The sequence below is a fragment of the Sorghum bicolor genome, chromosome 9 (assembly GCF_000003195.3).
Source record: "Sorghum bicolor cultivar BTx623 chromosome 9, Sorghum_bicolor_NCBIv3, whole genome shotgun sequence".
NCBI classification, from domain to species: Eukaryota; Viridiplantae; Streptophyta; class Magnoliopsida; order Poales; family Poaceae; genus Sorghum; species Sorghum bicolor.
Window position 1 is genome coordinate 4,866,400 of NC_012878.2, and position 19,494 is coordinate 4,885,893.

General features: G+C 44.1%; 1 protein-coding gene across 1 annotated transcript; it reads right to left on the bottom strand.

The window, feature by feature from the left end:
• LOC8069529 lies at nt 1,035-7,910 on the bottom strand. The gene is made up of 6 exons (XM_002440576.2): nt 7,417-7,910; nt 4,154-4,323; nt 3,524-3,582; nt 2,622-2,650; nt 2,150-2,543; nt 1,035-1,759 (listed from the first exon to the last, which is right to left on the bottom strand). Exons 1-6 carry the CDS (start codon nt 7,610-7,612, stop codon nt 1,294-1,296), a joined length of 1,314 nt encoding a protein of 437 aa, XP_002440621.1. The 5' UTR covers nt 7,613-7,910; the 3' UTR covers nt 1,035-1,293.

Sequence of the window (19,494 nt, forward strand, 5' to 3'; positions counted from 1 at the left end):
CTCCGTAGTCAAAAAAAAAGAGAAATTTCAAATTTAGAATTGGTCATTTTAAAAAATAATCAAATTTATAAAAGAAACAATATCAGCAGTTATATCTTCGAATTTTTTTTTTTTTGAATCATATATGTTGGTATTTTTTATAACTTTGGTTAAACTAATTCTTTTTGCTTCTCTGAAAACGAGAATTTGCTTCTTTTTTAGAAAAAGCATCAAATGCACTGTAACAACATAGACATACATGATGCATTTGTAATCTTGTGAAAATAAATACACGAGCTCGTGTAACACAAGGGCGCATGTCTTTCATCAAAAACAAAAATGCTATTGAGCTCAACCTCGCTAAAAATTGTCATGTGCTATTTGGCACAGCTTATTCTCACAAAACGGTTCTGACGTTTAGGAAACATATATCTTGCACCGTAGCAAAAAAAAAAAATGTCTCTCTTTGAATGAACTAGGAGCCAATAAAATCAGTATTTCTAGCTTCGATCGCTCCAATTTCTGCGGAGAAGCTAAAAGCAAAAGAAGTCCTACCAGATAGGGCCTTAAATTCAACAATCTTCATGTGCCAATTTAGCTGTGCCTTTTTGTCAATAATAACGTAAAGAGATGGTCCCATGGACACTTTGCACTGAAAGTACTGCTCCTTCCATGCTAAATCATAAATCATTTTACCTTTGTCTAGAGACGTGCACCTAAATATACGTGATGTCCACATATATGCAATAAAAACAATATACGTGAGAGTATTTTGTGCTATATCCTTGGCGATTCCAATCAGGTTACCTTGGTCGACACTACTAATGTCTGCATCTCACAGCATTTCAACATTTTACAATGCTAACACGACGAATGCCACCAACTGCAAATCGATGGTAAGAGTGTTCAACCAAATTTTTATTTTATTTTGTTGGAAACAGCTTGAAAGATAGGTTTTCACATGTTATGATTATCATACGAACACGAACCATATACTGTTCAACAGGTTCCATGCAACGGAAATGTAATCATTTGATATCCGTCGATCAGCAGAATTGCAGCATAACAAATCATGTCACATTTCGAAGCTCCGAACATCCCAACTTGATTTCAAATATGTACGAGATGGAATTCACATAAACCAAATCAAAATATCCTCTCAGCCGGATCATTTCCTGTTTCTGGCCCCTCGAACATTGTCCCAAAGTTTTACGGCGCAACCCGGCTTAACTTTAATACAATGGGTTTCCCATCGTTTCTTACAAGCAACTCGGATTTCAAATTAACTTGGATTCTCAGCTCAGCAGCGAGGGTCTACATCCGCGGTGAGTGCATTTGCCGATACGAAGACCCCTCGGGCGATCTATGTTCAGGGGACGACCTGCCGACGCCGAGCCATTGCCCAAACAGCCTCCTTGGCGCGGATGTAGGCTCTGATGTGCTATGAGACTGCTGCTGTGAGGTCCACCAGCTTGTCTCGCAGTCCACAGGCATCAACGGGTATGGGGCGAATCGGTCACGCTCCCAGGCGTAGAACCGGCTTCCTCCCACATCATCAGTCTCCATCGAGCTATGGCCAGATGAACCCGGCGGGAACAAGGAAAAGGTAGGGTTCTCTGGTAGAGGTGTTGGGGCAGGTCGCATGCCTCCTGACCTATGCGCCCCAGCAAATAGGCTCGATGATGAATTCTGTTGGTACTGTTCGCTGATGCTGCCATGAGCCCTCATGAATTGAGGCATCAGAGGAGGAACACTGGGAGGTCTAGATCTGGAACCAGACCTGCAAACAAGAAAATTATTATAACAGCAGTATTCACAGCAATGAATAAGATGCTAGACTATGGAAATAGTCATAGTTGATGTTGTAATAATATAGCTTTTGTTCTAGATTTATTCTCCCAACCTATTATGTCAGTAAAGGTTAAACAAAGGGAGACTGAGTAATGCTGTCGAAGCAAAGACACTAACCTAACATTGAGAAATATGCGCAATAATTTTTTTAACAATATTTACAGGTGATATATGCTAAGAGACCCAGGTTTTCACTGTTTGTTTAGATTCATTTTACTAAAAAAAGGTGCATCTTCTCAGAGTACAATGCATGAATTCAGAATTTCATATTTTCATAGCAAAGTCATAGCATAACTCACGAGAGATAAGTATTATTTACCCATTACTGAAGTAAGACGGAGAAACAACAGATGCTCGACGTTGGCTATCACCATCAACCCGTGCAGCCCTTGTTCCAAAAGGGATTCCTGGCTGCTCGTTATTACTGTTGGGTTGAGCATAAGAATGGGGCACGTGTGCCCAATGGCTATGATGGAAATCAGCAGGTTGCATTGTTTGCATGGGCCTAACATCTGATGGCCCAGCCATGGGGTTCCAATGATCATGGTATGCAGGACGATCCATAGTCCTCTCAGGGACATGGGAGCTTGACGATGACGTCAGTGGTGGAAGAGGATGCAAGTATGCCACATAGGGGCAAGGATGAGTTGTCCCTGGTGCAGCAGATACAGCTACTTGCTCCGTAAATACATGTTGTCCCATGAAGTCATGAACTGCAAAAACCAATATCCAAACGTGTTCAATATAATTCCAATTTTACTACATATTGCTCAATGCAAATCAGAACTTACATGTAATTGGAGGTGATGATTCTCCTTCCCTGACAGAAAAAGGGAAGGTGTAAGTGAATAGTACTAATTTTTCCATAACAGGTAACAGGAAAAGAGTGGGATTCACAGCAAGAGAACAGATAGACAGGTTTGTTGATAAATCAGATATAATCGTAGGAGATAACTGGAACAGACACGTTAAATGTACCGATTCCATATTGCCAGTGCTTGATACATGATTTTCAACCAAGCACTGGTCAAACTAGCAGGTGTGGAATCTGGCAATACATTATTGTAGATCGTTCAGGATTGCATATCAACACAGATAATCAAGTTTCCCGCTGAGTATCCTCCATGAGAATTTCCTTCTATTACACATGAAGCACTATGGCAAATTGGCAATATGGATTGTCAATCATTACTTGAACTATACTTCTCAGGGGGGAAAAGGGGCCACGTATACTCTATCTTGGCAAGAATGCCACTATAGACATTGCCAAAAAAAAAATCATTATTGCAGATTGTTCAGGTCTTCAGGATTGCATTCAACACAAATAATCAAGTTTCCCGCTTAAAAAAAATAGCTGGGTTGCCCTGCATCAGTTTTTCTCGCATGGTTACAACTAGAAAATAAACTATCGATACTACTGGGTCTTATGATTGGCTCACTTGTTTTCTTCAATACACCCTACGTAAGTAAAGCACCTATTATCACCATCCGCACAAATGAGTGATTTTAGTTGAACAAATGATGAGCCATGTGTATGAATCTATAACAAGGTACAGGTAGGTAGGTAAATATTGTGGCTTGTATGTTAAACCTACTGGCCCGCAATCAATTAGATAGATGAAACTGTGTGCATGGAATCCTTGAACAGAATGTTAAACAAGAGTCAAAAATAATCATGCGAAGCAGAACATACTCGAATAAAGATGGAAGTTGTGCTAAGCGACCAAATGGACACCAATGGAAGCGAAGTGGCTGCACAAAACAGAAATATAAAATTATCAGGATAATCATGCACAAGAACTGCCTCTGCAAGTAAAACAATGCCAGCAAATGAGGAATCGACAAAAATAAACTAAACTAGGGTGGTTTATTAGAGTAAAGCAAACTAGGATTTATATGAGCCGCATAAATGTTTTAAAGAAAAGGCACAAGGAACCATAAACATGCATGATAATAATAATTATCTAAAGAAGGGACAGTGTTTGTCCCAGGATTATTCATTTAGCAAGAACATTGCTGAATTAACTCAGGCATTGCTTCAAAAACACTGAATATGCTACATAAAGCTCTTGATCTTAGATTCTTAGTAGAAGTCGCTGAATAAAGGTTCATGTAGCATAACAAGTACACCAAAAGAAAAGTATGATCAGTTCCACCATTTGCATGTTGGCATAAGGAATCATATCAAGCATCAGCAGTACACATTGAAATATAGGAAAATCCAGTAGAAAAAGGCATGTAGCCAACACAAAAAACTAACAAGAAGTCAAGCCTCTTTAACAAGCACAGATAATTTAAGAGTATAGTTGATACAGTCACATACCATTTCTGAGTAGCTAACATCATAAAGGTCTTCATCATGGGCCCACTCATCCATGCTAACATCATGTGCAGATCGGGAACCATTTGCATAAAGCCAATTCCCTTTCTCAATTTTGCGGCAGTTGGGGCATTGCATAACCCCTTTGGCATTAAATGCTGATCCAATGCAATCTGGGGGGAAAACTTATACTTAGCATACCGAAGATTATCAAGCAAAGAAAATTCAGAGCACTGCTTTGATCCTGATTAGTTCACACAATAGTAGGTTATTAAGACAGGCAGACAGCATAATAGGTAATAAAGTAAACTAGCACAACTTCACACCAAATAAGCACGCATTCCTTGAGAAGAACTATTCTCCATCAGCAATTCAGCATCTAATCTCACTACAGTGACTGTCTATGTGGGGCAGCATGGTGACCAGAGGGGGGGGGGCGCAATTACCGCAGCCAGATTTGGTCAGCAAAGGAGCAGCATGCGGATCAGCATGCAGCGAAGGCAAGATTTAGGGGAGTTATGGAGTTTATTTCCCTTTATTTAGCAGGCCAAGTGCCTATATAATCCATGTACCAGCCCTCATTTGAATCAAGCAATGAAGAACAAACAATCCAATTCCCAATTCCCATAAACACTCTAGTCTCCCTCCACGCCGACTTTGCCCAGCCATCTTCCTGGCAATAGTTATCCTCCCTATCCCCAAATGAACTAAGGTTCATAACAGTGACATCGCAAACCAGAAATTACTTGCTAAAGAACAGCAAATTGTATATTCAAAGACCAGGCAGATGCCGCATCGAACGCCTTGGAAAAGTAATACTCATTTTTATCTCCCATAACTTAATTTATCAAGTCAGACATTTCAAATCAAGATTAGATACCCAATATGTGTGGTCTTTTGTAAGTGGCATACCAGCTAAAGAATTAATGATATACAGAGTATTTTGCTAAAGCATTTATAGATTTGTCAAGGTCAGCTTCATTACATAATATAGATTTTATTGAACTTCAACAGTACTTTGCTAAAGGATTTACACATTTTGTCAGGGTCAACCAACCCCAATAAACTCCCTAAATTCGCCCCTGGATATACCTGAAAGCATGTTGCAATATCATGGGTTGTCGAAATTTTAATCTCTATTTGAAGACCATATTTAGAAAAATAGGCATAAACATTCAGAAGCATCTAAAACCACCCTCAATCTATTACAAATGCTGTGGATAACTGAGAGAAAGCAATATTTCATCAGAAAACCACTATCAGAACTCAACTACAACCATATGGATACTCAATTATAATTTATATTTGTGACTCGAGGGAATGTTGAGCTAAAAACAAAACTGAGGAAGATCAATACCACTAAAATTAAGTCTAGTGAGTAGTATACAGTATATACAAGACACACATGGCTCCATTCATCAAGATAACAGCTAAATATTTGTAAAGACTAGACACAAATTCTTTTGAGTGCGCTAGATATTAGTCAAATGTCCCTACATATCAGGAAGGATTTTACCTGAATCTCTATAGTCTATATATCCAAGCAACCCCTAAGGGTAAGTTAATCACAAACCTGCAAAGTTCCTCTAATCCTCTTACTGATCATATTAAAACAGATGACAGCCTAGTATTTACTAAAGATTTAAATTGCATATAATTATAAACCTAGCATAAAAAGGAATATAATAGGTGGGGACATGAGATTAAATTCATTACAGCAGACAACAAGGACTGTCCAATGAGATCATCAAGTTGACAACTCCTCAAATTTGTGTCATTTTTAGTTTTTCCCAAGTTTCAATATTTGCATTTGAAATGTGCTTAAATCCCTTTGAAGAACCAGCAAGCTCCAAAATCCAAATATATACTAAAGTTACAATAAAATTGCTCTCGGCCCCAAAATTTCTAGGAGAACTCCCCATTGCTCACCTCAAAGCAATGTTTTCAAGGCGTCGCTTAAGCGCCAAGGCGCTGCACACACGACGCCATAGCAGACAACTCGCCTTAGATTCCACACTAGTGAGTGGGAGAGCGGGAGGGAGAAAGCAGGCGCGCAGAAGATTCCACAGCAGTGAGCGGGAGAGCAGGAGGGGAACCAGAAGCTGCAGCTCGCCTGCGCTCACGGGAGAAATTGTCGACCGACCACCGTCGAGCCGTGTGGCCGCCTGTGCAGGCCGCGGCAAGGAGCGGCCGCCTGCAGGCCACGGCCATCTTCCCCCAATCGGTACTGGCCTGCAGCATCCCGCTTCCTCTGTTCCTCTTCCTCCAGAGAGAGAGAGAGAGAGGTGGGTGGAAGCAGAGGCGGAACGGGAGGGAAGAGACCGAGATGGGTGGAGGCGGAAGTCAAAACAGAGTTGCGGCAGCGGGCAGTGCAGGAGAGAGATGAAGACACGCGCTAGGGCTACGAGGGTGAGGGGCACATGGGCTGCTTGGTGCACGTGGGCTGGGCCAGACCACTTATTACTCCTCCTTCCTTTTTCTTTTTTTCCTTTCCTTTTTTCTTTATCATCTATATACTGCTCTGAGCTGCTATTTTAAAATTTCCTTTAGTCGGCAAGGCGTCGCCTCGCCTTACGCCTTACTCGCTTAAGCGTAAGGCGGTAATCACTCGCCACGCCTCACCTTACTGCCTTGAAAACATTGCCTCAAAGTCACGCCAAACAGGCTCAACTTATACCATAAACAAACGCAGATACACTTCCGATTTTTTAAAGAGGTAGACAAAAACCACATAAAAGTTACACAAATCTTGCAATAACCACCTGGTGTACTTGCCCAAACCATCCTCCTAACGTTAAATTGTTCCAAAAAATTGGGGCATTTTATCAAGTAGACTAATAGAGCACAAAATTGCTTTTGTTACACAAAGAAAAACAGACATTAGGAACATTGACCTAAAATTCAGAACCGGGTACACTCCCAAATCATCCTCAGGCATCAAATCTAGCTCACAAACAGTACCTACATATGGAACCAGCTAAAAGTAGCAAAAATTCAACCACGAAACCTGTTCATGCAACAAAAGCATATGCCTATATAGCTGAAAAGATCCGACCTTTAGAACTTCTAGCCCAAAATTCAGCACGGAGGCAGCTATAAATTGTGAAACAATCCTAATTCCGCAAAATCAAACCATTTATTCACGAATTTGGCCACATTTAAGGGTCCCCACATCCAATTTGCTTGTCCTGCCCAAAAATAGCACCTACCCTTAATTGAACCACAAGCAACAAAACAATCCACCGACAGATCCAGGGGCAATTTACCTAGGTGGAACTCGTGGCCGCAGTGCAGCCTGGCGGTGGACCTCTCCCCGGCGCCGGCGAGCACGGCGTCGAGGCAGATCGAGCAGGACACCGCCGCGGCCTTGTCCTCCTTGCCGCCCGCCGCGGCCTCCTCCGCCGGCGCCCCGGCGGCCGTCGCCGCCGCAGGCTCCTTGGGCTCCGCCGCACCGACGCCCATCCCCTCCTCCCCCCCTCCCTTCCTCTCCTCCTCACCAACCGCGGGATTTCTTGGCCGGACCGGATCCCAGCAAATCCGAGCCGGGCCAAGGCTGGACGGAGCTCGGAACGGCCGCCCCCAGAGACGGCGACGGCGAGGCTGGCACCTCCCCGTGCCTCGGGGATCGCGCGCGCGCCCTCGGGGTGCTCGCGCCCTGTCCAATCGCGAGGAGAGCGCCTCCCTCCTGTGTCCCTCTCTTTTTCTCTCTTTCTTGCGTGCGTTCTCTCTCCTGTCTATCTGCTCGCCTCCACGAGAAAATTAGAGAGATAGAGAGAGCGAGAAAAAAAAGCTGGAAAAAAAAAACAGGGGGCGGCGCAGGGGAATAAGACGGATTTTTTTGCAATGAGGACCTCGTAAAGTTTGGGCCTTGTTTAGTTCCAAAATTTTTTGCAAAATAGGAATAGTAGCATTTTCGTTTGTATTTAACAAATATTGTCCAATTATGGACTAACTAGAATCAAAAGATTCGTCTCATCAATTCCGACCAAACTGTGCAATTACTTTTTATTTTCATCTATATTTAATACTCTATGCATACGTCTAAAGATTCGATGTGACGAGGAATCTGAAAAATTTTGTAAAATTTTTAGGAACTAAACAAGGCTTTGGTATTAATACAACTCTAACGGTCAGTTGTAAACAGACTACTCCCTCAGTATAAAAAAAGTTACTTTTTTACTGTTAGTTTTAGAGACTGTTCGTTTTATTTAAATCTTTTTTGTAAGTTATAAAATAAATAACTCATTAGTAATGTATCTTTAATAAAAAAATAAATCTTAACAAAATATATAATATTTATAAAAAATGAATAAGATGAATGATCTAACAAGATGTCTGGAATTCTAAACATACTTTTTTAAATGGAGCACGTATAATCGAATCTTAGATGTAGATAGACGTATGGCTGCCATGGTTTATATTTAAGATTTTATTTTACTTTTATTTACATATATGTGTTGCATGTAAAAAAGAATGAAAATCTGTTTGGACTGGAAAATGAGAAAAATATGATACACTAGTATCCTTTTTCCAAAAAAAAGAACATTTGCCTTGGCCAATGTACCAATTGCTTGAAATTTGGTGCAATAAGGTAGCAACCGGCCTCTGATTTTCACATTGTGAAGAAATGGGATCCCAATATATGTGAGATATTGCAAATGTCATTTAGAAAAAACATTTCAAGATTGATACACTCCTATGTCCTAATGATTGGAATTGTTGTGTACATTTTACGTCTTGCAAAATACATGATCAGTTTTTGTTAGCTTAGAATAGTACTGTTAAGATAAACGAGCGTTTTGGCCATTGTTTAAACAATGTCGTAACTGTAACTGTTGGTTACGGTTTGGTAAACTTTTTGACCACTTATTTTTATAGTTTAAGGATTTATTTTAATATCCATGAAATCTTTTAGATGTGCATTCATTAATATATAAATACTTTTACAAACTCGGTCAAAAATTAGAAAAGATGAACTTAAGAACACTAAAACGAACCATGATTATTTTAGAGTCAAGGTAGCACGCGATGCTTTTTATGTACGTACATACGCACAAATATGTATATTTGCTGAGGCTAGCACACTTTATGCCTTAGCCTTATAGATACGTGAAGAATGAACTAATAACATGCCAAGGCACGAGCGAGTTAATTTAATTAATCGGATGGAATGTACTCCTAATTAACCTATACGACAATAGTATGCTCCGACTTCAGAATCACGCACATGGAATGGAAGATGCCCAACGACGTATAATAAGCCGGTCAAATGAGGGGTACTACTTTTCTTTACGCCTTATTAAGTTGGTGATTTTTTTTTGTTTTAGTTATTGTAGCATTTTCTGTTTGTATTTGGTAATTATTATCTAATTATAAACTAACTAGTTTAAAAATATCGTCTTATAAATTGCAAGTAATTTGTAAGTAAATTGTATATTTTTTTTATCTATATTTAATATTCTATACATACGTCTAAAGATTTAATATGACGATAATTTTTTTAAAAAAATAGAAGCTTGTCAGAGCATTCTCGTGAATTTGACTTGCGTTCCAAGAGCTGGCAGTTGCAGCCCGGCACAGGTGGAGTATGAGTAGCATCCAAGTAAGGGCCATCCGTGGAACTTGCAAAAGCTATAGGGTGCCATCCGAAAAAATAGTGATAATAATAATCACCGTGGTAAAATCGGTAATGTACGTTGCACTTGCACCCACGCGTAGTTAAAAAGGTATTGTTTAGTTCACTTAAAAACAAAAAAAAATTTCAAGATTTTTCGTCACATCGAATCTTCGACACATGCATAAAGCATTAAATATAAACGAAAATAAAAACTAATTGCACAGTTTACCTGTAAATCATGAGACGAATCTTTTGATCTTAATTAGTCTATGATTGGACAATATTTTTGTCACAAACAAACGAAAATACTATAATAGCGAAATTCAAAATCTTTTCGCATCTAAACAAGGGCTTTGTTTAGTTCCCAAAAGATTTTACAAAATTTTTCAAATTCCCCGTCACATGAAATCTTTAGACGTATGCATGAAGTATTAAATATAGACGAAAATAAAAACTAACTACACAGTTTGGTAGGAATTGACGAGACAAATTTTTTGAGCCTAGTTAGTCAATAATTGGACAATATCTGTTAAATACAAATGAAATTGGTACTATTTATATTTTGCAAAATATTTTACAAGTAAACGAGACCAAGTCCGAAAATGAGAAAAGAAAAGAAAACAGCAGTGCACGTGTCCGCTGTCCACCACGACCACAAGTCCACAAGGAGAGGCACGGGCACCCGCCAGCCGGCGACGTGTCCGCAGCGAATCCGCTTTTACGACCTGTGGGTCCGGAGACGCCGGGTCCCGTGCGTCAGTGGGCACCTTGGGGCTGGGCGTGAGGCGTGCGTGGGGTCGGGTTGGTGTGGTGTGGTGTGCTCGCGCTATCCCTATGTGCCACCCACACCCACCGCACACAGGTTTGACTAGCGCTCCCTGCGGGCCCAAGCCAAGCTCTCCCTCGTCGGCTCCTCCGTGGTGGCCGACCCGACGACGTCACTCAGCATGACCATGACCACAGCCTAAGCCTTGTTTACTTTAAAAAAAATTACAAAATATAAATAGTAATACTTTTATTTGTATTTGATAAATATTATCTAATTATAGACTAATTAGACTCAAAAAATTCATCTCGTCAATTCCGACCAAACTGTGCAATTAGTTTTTACTAGTATATTGCCCGTGCTAACGCTACGGCGATATTTAGAAAAAAAATTACAAAACTAAAATAAATCATAAAATTAAAAAACAAACCTACCCACTAACAAAAAAGTCTATATGAAAATTACAGTTATATTTGATTTTAACAAATGCTATGTAGAAAAGTTGAGAAACACAGCTGATCTACAAATGCTCATCATTTGTCTTATAACCTTGGTAACGAGTACATAGAAAATGAGATACTTACACCTGCCTTACTGGACAAACAAACAAGAAAAACAAAATTGTAGAGATCGATTAAAGAAATAATAAAACAAAAATCCCAAACAAGCATCGTGCATCTTCTACAACACCGCACTTGAGATACAAATGGATTAGAGTATGTTCTCCACTGCCACCCTTCCAAGTCCACACGTGCATGCACCCACCGTCCAAGCTCAAGTGACCTCTGCACAGGCCGTCAACAAGGCAACCATGGTCACTGCGTCATCCTTGACACGCGCCTCTCATCCTCCAGAACAGGTCCACCGCCTCTGCTGCCCTCCCAGCATTCGCGCACCCATCAATCATGGTCGTCCATGCCACCGCGTTGTTGGGAAGATGCTCTCCGCACTCCCCAGCAGTACGGTGAATAGTGAACCTTCTCACTCGGTGCCGTGAGAGGTCTGAGCTCCAACAGGCAGTGGGCTCAACAGTAGGTGAATACAGTGAATGCTCTCTCTTATTAATGGCGGCATCACGCCCCTTATATAGGGCCCGGAAACCGACCCAATGACATTTACATAAATGCCCCGTGACGGTGGGGGAATATTCCAGCATATTCTTTCATCGCAGTTGACGAAGCGCAACGGTCTGGCCGATTCCTCCGCTTATAGCCGTTGGGCGCGGGGAATCGCAACGGCCGCGCGGTCGCAGGCCCCCCCCTATAAAAGGGGATGCTGGGGAGCTTTGAGCTCTCACCCCTGCTGCTCATTGCCTGCACACCTTCCTTCGCTACATCTTTCTCTCTGAGCTGCTCGCGTGCGTTTTTGTTTAGTTCTAAAGTATTGTCGGAGGTTTTACGGTGGCTCAGCTTCCTTCACCGCGTCCTTCGAGGTCAGATTTTTCTGGTCCTTTGCGCAATTTCCTTAGTGTGAGGTCTGGAGGTTGGCTGCGGAGGTTTGAGGAGTGGATGCTTGAGGTGGCCGCAGCTCGAGATCTGGAGGAGACGTTGTCTGACGTCGAAGCTTCTGTTGGTGACTTGATCAGTGCGAAGGAGTTTGAGGAGATGGCGGCGATTACTTTTGAGTTTGGGCAGTCGACTGTGAGGACGGAGGATATCGCTGACATGGTTGAGGCTAGGTTTTTCAAGGATGGTCGGGCGGAGGCTCCTCCTGCGGGTCAAACGGTGCCTGCGCCTGGTGAAGGTTATGCTGTTGTTTTTAGGGATTTCTTCACCTGCGGGCTTCGGATGCCTCCATATCATTTCCTTCGCGAAGTGATGGAGAGTTTCAACGTGGAGCTACAGCATTTCAGTCCCAATGGGATACTGACACTTAGCAAGTTCGCCTGGGCGTGTGAATCCTACGGAGCAATGCCTCACATTGATACTTTCTGCTCGTATTTTGAACTTCAGCGTCAACCTAAGAAGGTGAAGGATGCCGAAGGTGTTGAGTGCATTGCGCAGTTTGGAAGCTGCGCGTTCATGCCGCGCCGCACAATGCCTGGGCCAAGGTGCGAGATCTCCTACTGCCAAAAGGGTAAGTGGGAGAAGGATTGGATGAGAGCCTGGTTCTACGTGAGGACCCCCGCTGCGTCGAAGACTTTAGATGACGGCAGCGTTGATAAAGTTTATCCTTACGCGTCTTTGATGAAGGAGCTGAAGCCTTTCTCGAAGGTTGATCCTTCGCAGGAGATGTCGGAGGAGCGACTTGCTTGTGATAAGGCATTTGCGCTGGCATGCCGATATTCCGGAGGCCGGGATTTGGTTGAGGAGATGGTCGCTGCTGACTACTGGCCCCTTGGCCGCAGGACCGATGAGTTCACCATTGAGATGGTGCAAGTCCCTGTGTTTGGTCCTCCGGAAGGTTTGCCGTTTCCCCGGTTTGGCGCGGGTATTCCGGAGGATGAGACCAAGGAGTCCTTCCTTGATCGAGTGGAGGTTTCCACTCGGAGGATCGTCGGGAAGATTTCGGAGAAGGAGTATCTCCAGCGGAGGTCTGCACTGGGCACGATGCCCCGCTTTAACCGAGTGTTTGAGGAATTGAGGATTGAATATGAGGATTACGTTGTTCCTCCGGATGTTTTGTTGGGGTTGGAGAAGAAGAAGGATTCCTCCAAGGCCGTTGCTGCGGCGGAGGCTAGGAAGAGGAAGGGTGGCGGCGCTGTGAAGCAACTTGCTAAGAAGCGCAAGGCGGAGGTTGTGTTGGAGACTCCTGTGGAGTCTTCCTCCGCTCGCTCTTCTGCTGCCGAGTCCAATTCGGTGGCTTCTGTTCCTGCGGAGGCTGCTCCTGCTGGTGGAGTTCCTGAGGTTGAGGCCTCACGCGCGGTCTCTTCTATACGCGCGCCTTTTGCGTCCCTTCTTGGGGAGGAGTCTTCCGACGCGGAGGCTCCTGAGGCGAGTCCTGCGCGGGAGGCGAATCCTGTGGTGGCCGAGAGTCCTGCGCGGGAGGCTTTGGGTGGAGGAGGATCTCCGCCTAAGGAGGTTCAAGTGGAGTCCAGCGACGAAGCTGAGTCCGCCTCTGTTCGGAGGATCAGGAGGGCGGAGGCTCCCCTTCGTCCGGCTGGTGACGGTATTAATTCGTTGTACATGGGTAATGATTTTTTGTTGATTATTTGTTTTTCTGCAAGTTTTGATTGACTTGGTCTCATGTTTGTGGTTTATCTTTCAGCGGATGTTTTTGCTGGGCTAGCTACCGCGGAGGAGATGGCTAAAGGCGCCAGCGTTGCGCAGGAAGGACTTGCCGTTCCTCCGCCGCGTGAGCCTGCGCCTTCTGCGTTGGCCAACAGGCCTTCGCCTGCTGATGTTCTTGGTCCCGGTGAGTTTCTTCTTTTTGGTTCAACAGTTTGGTTTGTTTTTGGCATTTTATTCTAAGGTTTGTTTTTGTTATGCGCAGGTGCTTCTGAACCTTCGATCACAGGTTGGACTGATGCCTTGCGCGAGGTTCATTCCTTGGTCGGAGGTTCGTGTTCTGGCCTCCGCCAAAGGTTTTTTGTTTCTTACAATGTTTTTTCTTACTTGTTTTTGCTTTACAGATCGTTTTCGTCAGAAGCTCCGCGGCATGGATTTTGACACGCTCCTTCGCGTGCAATATGAGCACCATAGCCTTGTATGTTTGTGATTTGTTATATCTTCCTTCGCGGTTTTTCACTCGGAGGTTTGTTGTAACTATTTATTTTTGATCAGGGTCATCACATGGCTGCCGCCTTGGAGGAGCGTTGCTCCCGGGAGGTTATCTGCCGTGATGAGGCGATTGGTGCTCTGAAGAAGGAGAACGAGACCTTGGAGGCTGAGAAGGCTCGTCTGTCGGAGGAGGTTAAGGAGTTTTCCTCCGTCAGGAAGGAGATTGATTCCCTGAGAAAGGAGAGGGATGACTATAAGGCTGGATCGGAGGTTCTGAAGAAAGAGAAAGAAGATGCCGAAGCTTCGGCGGCGGTCCTCCGCACAAGTGTCGTTGAGGCGAGGAGAGTTAGGGACTTAGCCCTGCAGCGAGCCGAGAAGGCGGAGGACATTGCTGAACGCCTTCGCAAAGAGCTTGACGCTGAGCGGACGTCTGCGGCTGAGCTGCAGACTCGCATACAGAAGGCGGAAGCGGAGGCTGCAGCTATTGTTGGGCTCTATGCCGACTCGCTTGCGAAGTTTGGGGGAAGCACCTCTGCTCCTCCGCCCGGCGGCGATGTTGGGGCTGCCCTCGCATGGCTGAAGTCTCATATCCGCATGCTCCCCGACTTTGTCGGTGGTGCTGTTGATTTTGGGGCTTTGGCCGCGGTTAGCTCTTTCGCTAGGCTTTTACGCCGCGGAGGTTGCTCTCACGCGGAGGGAGTCGCCAAGGAGGAATTTGCTGCGGCGGAGGACGTTGGCGAAGGCACCCCTAGCCTGCGCAAATCTGTCCGGAACTTTATCAGTTCGTTCTGGATTAGGTTTAGGCGGGCTGAGGCGAAGAAGATGGCGGAGGCTCGTCGCGCTGAGGTATTGTTGATTATTTTTATTTTTCTTTTTGTATTTTGCTTTGCTGTTTTGCAATGTTACTTAAGATGGGTATTTTGTAGGAGATTGCGAAGAAGGAGGCTAAGGTTGACAAGGCCGGTCCTTCGCGTCCACCGAGGGAGGCGCGTCCTCCGACCCAGACTGAAGCGGAGGCTCGTGATGCTGGTGCCAAGGCTCCGGAGGGATCTGGTGCCAAGGTTTCAGAGCTGCCCGAGACTTCTGCTCCTCCTCCGCCTCAGGTGTGAGGCTTGTTAGTTTTTAGGTTTATCTTAGTCTTTTTTGCGTCCAAGCATGTGACGCTTTTTGTAAATAAGGCCGGAGGTTTTGTTTATTTTGTACAGACTTTTGAGGATGTAATATATTAAGTTGTTTTCAGATAAGCCTTTGTTTTACACTTTGATCCTGCGCAGGTCTCTGGCGGAGGACCTGCGCAGGATCATTTCATTACTCCCCTTTCGATTTTTTACAAAGAGATTTATGTTTCTGGCGAATTGTGAGAGTACTGGCGAGTTGCCTTCCCTAGCATGAGATTGGTGGATATGTTCGAGTTTGTTGGATATGATATTGATGGCGAAGGATCTGGATTTATCCAGTCGCTTGCGCGCCGAGGTTCATGGCCTCCGGCTTAGGTGGTGGTTTTTGTTTTTCTTTTCGTTTATCGTAGGTTTTACTTGTATTTTTTGACATGATTTGATGTGTTTATGTAGTTGCCATATCCCATCCTTCGCATCTTTGGTGAGAGGGATAGGGTACGCTGGGTGGCGGAGGCTTCTGAGGATGTTGCTGAGCCTTTTCTTCAAGGTTTTCCGGAGGTTCGAAAGCTTCGTTTGGCTTTTTGGTTTTATCCTTCGTTTGTGTTGGCTTTGAAGTTATTTTCTGCGCAGGTTGTGAGTTCTGCTCCGTTGGAAGATCTTCCTTCGAACTTTGTCGAAGGAAGTTACGTTACCCCGGTGACGTTCAAGTGTGGAGATTTGTACGCGAGGGGTTATCTAATTGACTGGTGGCGCCATAAGTATCCTACGCGTAGTATAGATGACTTAGTTGATTTCCTTGTTCGTGATTACTGTGATGATCTTAGGCTTTTTCCAGATTCGTATGTTAGAATTGTGCGAGGGTCTTAGAACCTTCGACGTTTTACGGTCGGAGGATGTTTCTCGTTTTTTGTTGTAAGCTTCTGTTATGTACATTGTATATGGTTAATAAAGATCAGACATTTTTACCACATGGTCTCCGCACCTTTTAATTTTGACAACCTTCGCGCTATAATTTGTACGTGACTCATGGATCCTTCGGTTGTTTAGTGGAAGGAGGATTTGTAAGTTGAACTTGTACAAGCTACCTATAACCTTCGACTTTTTATGTGTCGAAGGATGATTTTATTCTTTTCTTGTAAGCGAACTTTTGTAATGATTTCTTCATCAATAATAAAGTTTTTAAGTTTGCTACAACCTTCGATCTCATTTTTATTACAACCTTCGCGCTACAGCATTTGTATATATTGCAACGTCACGGTGGTGTTGATCCTAAGGATCTTTGTGTTGCTGTGGCTTGCTTGTTCTTGATGCTTGATGTTGCGAAGGTGTTGTTGATTTTTTCTTGCGCGGAGGGTCGCCGTTTCTTGGCCTTAGAACCTTCGACTTTTTTTGCGCGAAGGATCCTTCGCTGAATTGTGCTATTTTTTTCCTTTGCTCGACTCCCGTGGAGTGTTGTCGAGGAGAACCTTCGGCTATCTGAGTCGGAGGTTCTGAAGGGACGTTACGAGACTTCGTGCGATACCCTTCAGAGACCTCTGAGTCTGACTTCCATTGTTTCTGTTGTGGCTGTACACGACTTTGTGGTCGATGTTCATCACAACGCCGGAGTTCTAGTATTACGAAGCTTCGTGCGATACAAACTTTTGTTGGTGTTGTGAGGCTAACTCCTGCTTCCATGGTGGCCTAGGATTTTTGCTTTTTGACTGCTAGGTTTGCACTCGATGCTCGGGTCTTTGTATACTGATTCTGATTGAGGGTGGGGGTAGGGTGAGCCTGGTTTTATAGGCTTTCGTGCATTTATTTTATGTACTTAGTTAGGTTAAAGTTTATTGTCGGGTTATTGATGGTTGTTGCGGTAGTTGGTTTTGCTGTACCTGACTGAGGGTTATTGTAGTTTCGTTTTAATTTCACACTTTGTTTGTTGGGGGTCTGCTTGGAGTAGCAGGATACCTTCGACCTTATTTTGGTGAAGGTTATGTGAATTTTGTCGAGGTCTGTCTTGTGAATGTTAAACCTCCGCTGCCTTTTGGCAAAAATAATATAGTTCCTGATGCCTGATTCTCCTCAGGTCTTTGTCAGGTTTGAAGGTTTTGTTCCTTCTGGCCATGTTGTGATGCCTGAGGAGGACAGGACTTTTTCACTTTTTGGCCATGTTATCCTTGCTGCCCGGCTCTTGGCTAGGTCTTTTGCTAAGGATTTGGTGTTTTTTCACCTTTGAGGACGTTCCGAGCTTTCTTAGCTTTTGGATGAAAGCTGCGGAGGGTCCTTGTGATCACGTGATGTTTTGTCAAATGCTACAGCCTCGTTGCTGGCTGTTTTTCGACTTTTGGGCTTTGGTTCTGGGGTGGATTCCTCTTTATATTTCAGAGGTTTTTACATAGGTTCTGCCTCGTTAAAAACCTCACCTCCTGGTAGGAGTACCCCTGTGAGGAAAAGAGTGCAGACCTTGGAATGCGAAAAAGTAGAGAAAAAGAAAACTAGCGTATTTAGGGATGTGGATGCCGCCGCTTATTTTGCAGGGGTCATCCTTACACTCAAATGTAAAATCTACGTAGATTGTCGACGTTCCACGTGTGGGTGGAGGTTCTACCTTCGAGGTCTTTCAGGTAGAAGGATCCCGACCTTCCCGCTTGTATTGCTGTATAAGGTCCTTCCCACTTGGGTTGCAATTTACCAGCGTTTGGGTGTTCTCCTTTTTTCCTGAGCACCAGGTCCCCATTTTTTATGTCTTTTCGTACTACCTTGCGGTCTCTCCAATTCTTTGTTTCTTGTTGATACCTGGTAATGTTCTCCACTGCCTCAAGTCTTATTGATTCTAAGGTTTCTTTGCAGTACTCTTCATCTTCAGCCAACTGCTGCTTCATGGAACGCAGGCTTTGGTGTTTGATTTCTTCGGGCAACATTGCCTCTTCCCCGTACAAGAGCTTGAATGGAGTGAACCCAGTTGTTCTTGAAACTGTTGTGTTATGTGACCATACAACTCTTGGTAGTTCTTCAACCCATTTCCCCTTGCGTAGGTTGAGTAAGGTCTTGGAGATTGCGGAGAATATTGTTCTGTTTGCTCTCTCCACGGCCCCGTTTGACTCTGGGTGATAAACAGACGCGAAAGCAATTTTGGTTCCTATGTGATGGCAGAATTCCTTGAAATTGTCTGAATCAAACTGCTTCCCGTTGTCAACTGTGAGCAAGCGTGGAACTCCGAATCTGCAGACTATGTTCTGCCAGAAAAATTTCCTGATTGTTTCAGAGGTTATGGTTGTCAGTGGTTTAGCTTCGATCCATCTTGTGAAGTATTCGATGGCCACGACGGCGAATTTGTTTCCCCCCTGGGCAGTTGGCATTGGTCCTACCAGGTCCATTCCCCATCTCTGCAACGGCCATGATGCTGGTATGAGCTGAGTTAGTGCTGAAGGTCCTGACTGAATTGGTGAGAAGGTTTGGCAGGCTTTGCACGTCTTCACTATTTCTTCAGCATCTTTAATGTGAGTTGGCCAGTAGAATCCTTGTCTTAATGCTTTAGCAGACAACGCGCGAGGTCCAATGTGAGACCCGCACATCCCGGAGTGTATCTCTTGTAGGAGTTCTCTGCCCTCGCTTTGTGATATGCACCTCAGCAAAGGTTGGACTACGCCTTTCTTGTACAGGATCCCGTCAATGGAGGTGTAATTCCTTGCTCTTGCCTCCATCCTCTTGGCTGTTGCTTCGTCGTCTACAGCTGTCTTGCCTTTGAGGCAATCAGCTATTGCCTGCCTCCAATCTTCGCTTTCTGTCAGCAGGACTGAGCGAAAGGCTTTTGGCAACGTTTCGGTTGCGGGTGTTGCAACAATCTGGTGGAAGGTTCCTTCTGGCAAGGGGGTGTTGTTGGCTGCTGCTTTCGCTAGCTCGTCTGCCTCGTAGTTTTCGGCTCTTGGAATGTACTGCAGAGTGAATCCCTTGAACCTTCTCTCCAGGCCTCTTACGACGGCCAGATACCTTGCTAGCTCCGGGTTGTGTGCTAGGTATTCCTTCTCCACTTGCCCTGCCACCACCTGGGAGTCTGTTTTGATGAGTAGGGTTTTTGCTCCCGAAACCTTAGCTTTGTTCAGCCCGAGGATGAGACCTTCATACTCAGGTATGTTGTTTGTTGCTTTGAATTCGAGTCGTATAGCAAACTTTAGTTTGAGTCCAGATGGTGCGATTAGAAC